This window comes from Orbicella franksi, chromosome 12 (assembly GCF_964199315.1).
Source record: "Orbicella franksi chromosome 12, jaOrbFran1.1, whole genome shotgun sequence".
Classification (NCBI taxonomy): domain Eukaryota; kingdom Metazoa; phylum Cnidaria; class Anthozoa; order Scleractinia; family Merulinidae; genus Orbicella; species Orbicella franksi.
In genome coordinates, this window is record NC_138156.1 from 5,878,762 (window position 1) to 5,881,261 (window position 2,500).

Here is a 2,500-nt window from a genome sequence, read left to right on the forward strand (position 1 = left end):
AGCAGTACAAGGTTTGCCGCCATTCACAGGCGGTGGGTTAGTACACGACCGAAATCTTTTCCTGTGTGTTCGTCCACAGCGCCGGCATTGAGACCACGAAGACCACTCGGACAAACCACCGTCGACTAGAAAGAAACAGTTTTACGTTAGTGTTTCTGAAAATTGTTCTGTTATGTCTGATTTTTTTTTTTTTTTTTTTTTTTTTTTTTTTTACTTTGATTGAAGGGACTTGATTGAATTTTTTACGGTACAAATTAATTGTTAAAGGCGAGGGCGCTTTCTAAAACGCCAACTTAATTTCAACAATTGCTGCTCGATCCTAACCGTTTCCTTGAAGCGCACTAGGCAAAGTCTATTTGCCGTTATTTTCCAACTTTAATTAATCAGAGGAGTATAAAAACAGATTGTTTTTAAAGAAGCCATGATCCACTTAACAACATATGAAAAAGGAGGTAACATATTTAACGGAGCTACATCACAGTTTCCCATCTTGAAAAGTTTAGCCTAAATTTATCAAGTTCGTCGTTTGTAATCCGTGTTAATCTTCTCCATCAAAATCAGGCAAAATCAGGTTTCCTTCAATTTAAAGGTAATTTTTTACGTGGCCAAAATAACTGGAAATTACGTGACTGAGCTCCTTTAACCCTTTCAGTCCCAAGTTCAAAATATTAATTCTCCTACTTATAGTCATCATTTCTGTTAATGTCAGTTCTGAGAATTTCGTAGTACATCAAGACAATATCACTTAGCTGATGAGTTTCTTTACTCTCGTCACCTGTTTGCTTGATAATGTATTGGTATTCTGATGAGAAATTCGAATTTGATTCTCCTTATTTTATTTATTCAAATGGTTAGAAGTTACATTTCTGTCATGAAGAGCCATGTTGCATAATCTATTTCGTAACTGATCTAGACGATTCTGCTGTTCTATGCTTGCGACAAAATATTATCACTTGTTCGTAAAAGCAGCATTTTTGGCCTGTAGCATTTGCTAAATCTTTAGTTTACCTGGGCACATTGACGATGCGCATGCCCTCGCTTGCATCCGCTGACCAGCGCAATCTTTTCCTTTACCCTGTGGGGGAGGGTTGGTGCAATAACGTTCTCGGATGCTCACAGTGTTTGTATTACAGGTCTTAGAACAAGTCGACCACGCAGTCCAGCCTGTTAAACCTCCATTCACTGAAAAAAATGTAACATAAATCAATTACTACTACGGTCATGGGTACTAAGCGGGTGGAGTGAACTTGAAAAGATCTCAACACATAATCAACGCGTTTGTGTATGCCGTAAAGCACTTTTAGCAAGAAAAACATTGGGAAACATTGGGCCCCAACGTAACAAGAAACCTCTGAGATCAAGTTCGTTGGTATTTGAACCCAGGATCCCAGGATCAGATCAAGAGTTATTTGCTCCAGAGGTCGTGCGTTCATAATCCCCGCATCAGTTTCAAGAACCCTATTCCGGTCTTGCAAGTACCCCAGGGATTTTAGCCAATACCAACCGACCACCCCAAACTAGCACTCAAAAATAAATTCAACTTCTTGGTCAGCAAAAATTGATCGACAGTCCTCAACAAAGACTGCGGCTAGTGGAAAACGTTGATGGTAATCATATTTAAGGCGCTATATTCCAATTAAACAAAAAGTGGTATAATTATCTTTGCCATTCCCATCTCCCGGCTAAATGTTCTGTTTTTGACTTGATAAAATTTTCAAGCTCCTAACGTTTTTTGACTGCACTGTAATGTATGTCTCCAAAACGCCACTGAAAAGACTATAAAAACTCATTGTCTCATTGTCTGCTTAAATCTCAGATTTTTAGTCTCACCAGAACACGCTTCCGTTCCACAGCTTCTTGTCTGTACCCTCTCTCCCAAGCAGTCCCGCCCACCAAACATTGGTTTAGGATTACTGCAGCTACGCTGTCGACGCTTAAGCGCCCCACCGCACGTCACAGCGCAGTGTGACCACTGAGACCAAGGAGAAAAACCGCCATGAACTGTAAGCAAAACAAACATCATCAGTCCTTTATGGAGCTACGTCAGGGTTTGAGAATCTTGAAAAGTTTGGCCTAAATTTTTCAATTTCGTCGTTTGTAATCCGGGTTAATCTTCTCCATCCTTAACCATCCTTGGTCCTTTTTGGCTTATTATCATCTCTTTGGTGTTTTTCTATCTTAGTAAACTACTATTTTCAGGTTTTCTTCAGATTGAAGGAAACTTTGCACCTGGCCAAAATAACTCAAAATGCCGTGACTGAGCTCTTTGGTGAGAGCCATCTCTACTTTGAAGCGTAATTACGGTAGTAAATAAATACAGAGGCTTTACTGTGGTTATCTTTCTTCTATTTTCTCAACAGTGTTACCATCTTCACGTCATTTTTAATCATTTTTTAAGCATATTTTGACACTGTCCGATATTGCAACAAATTTATTAAATCCAGCATGGTGGATTCAAAATGGCGGATATTGGTTTAGTGATATAGTGTGTTACACGCCA

General features: G+C 39.3%; 1 protein-coding gene across 1 annotated transcript in view; it reads right to left on the minus strand.

Moving 5' to 3' along the window:
* The window catches only part of LOC145462846 (uncharacterized), a 32,311-nt gene that overhangs the window by 10,592 nt on the left and 19,219 nt on the right, over positions 1-2,500 (minus strand). Inside the window, exons 10-12 of the mRNA XM_081446469.1 lie at positions 1,831-2,001; positions 1,009-1,182; positions 1-125 (exon numbers count right to left, since the gene is read on the minus strand). The exon at positions 1-125 is cut by the window's left edge and continues 43 nt beyond it. Of these exons, the coding sequence (XP_081302595.1) occupies positions 1-125; positions 1,009-1,182; positions 1,831-2,001 (470 nt within the window). The remainder of the gene's footprint in view (positions 126-1,008; positions 1,183-1,830; positions 2,002-2,500) is intronic.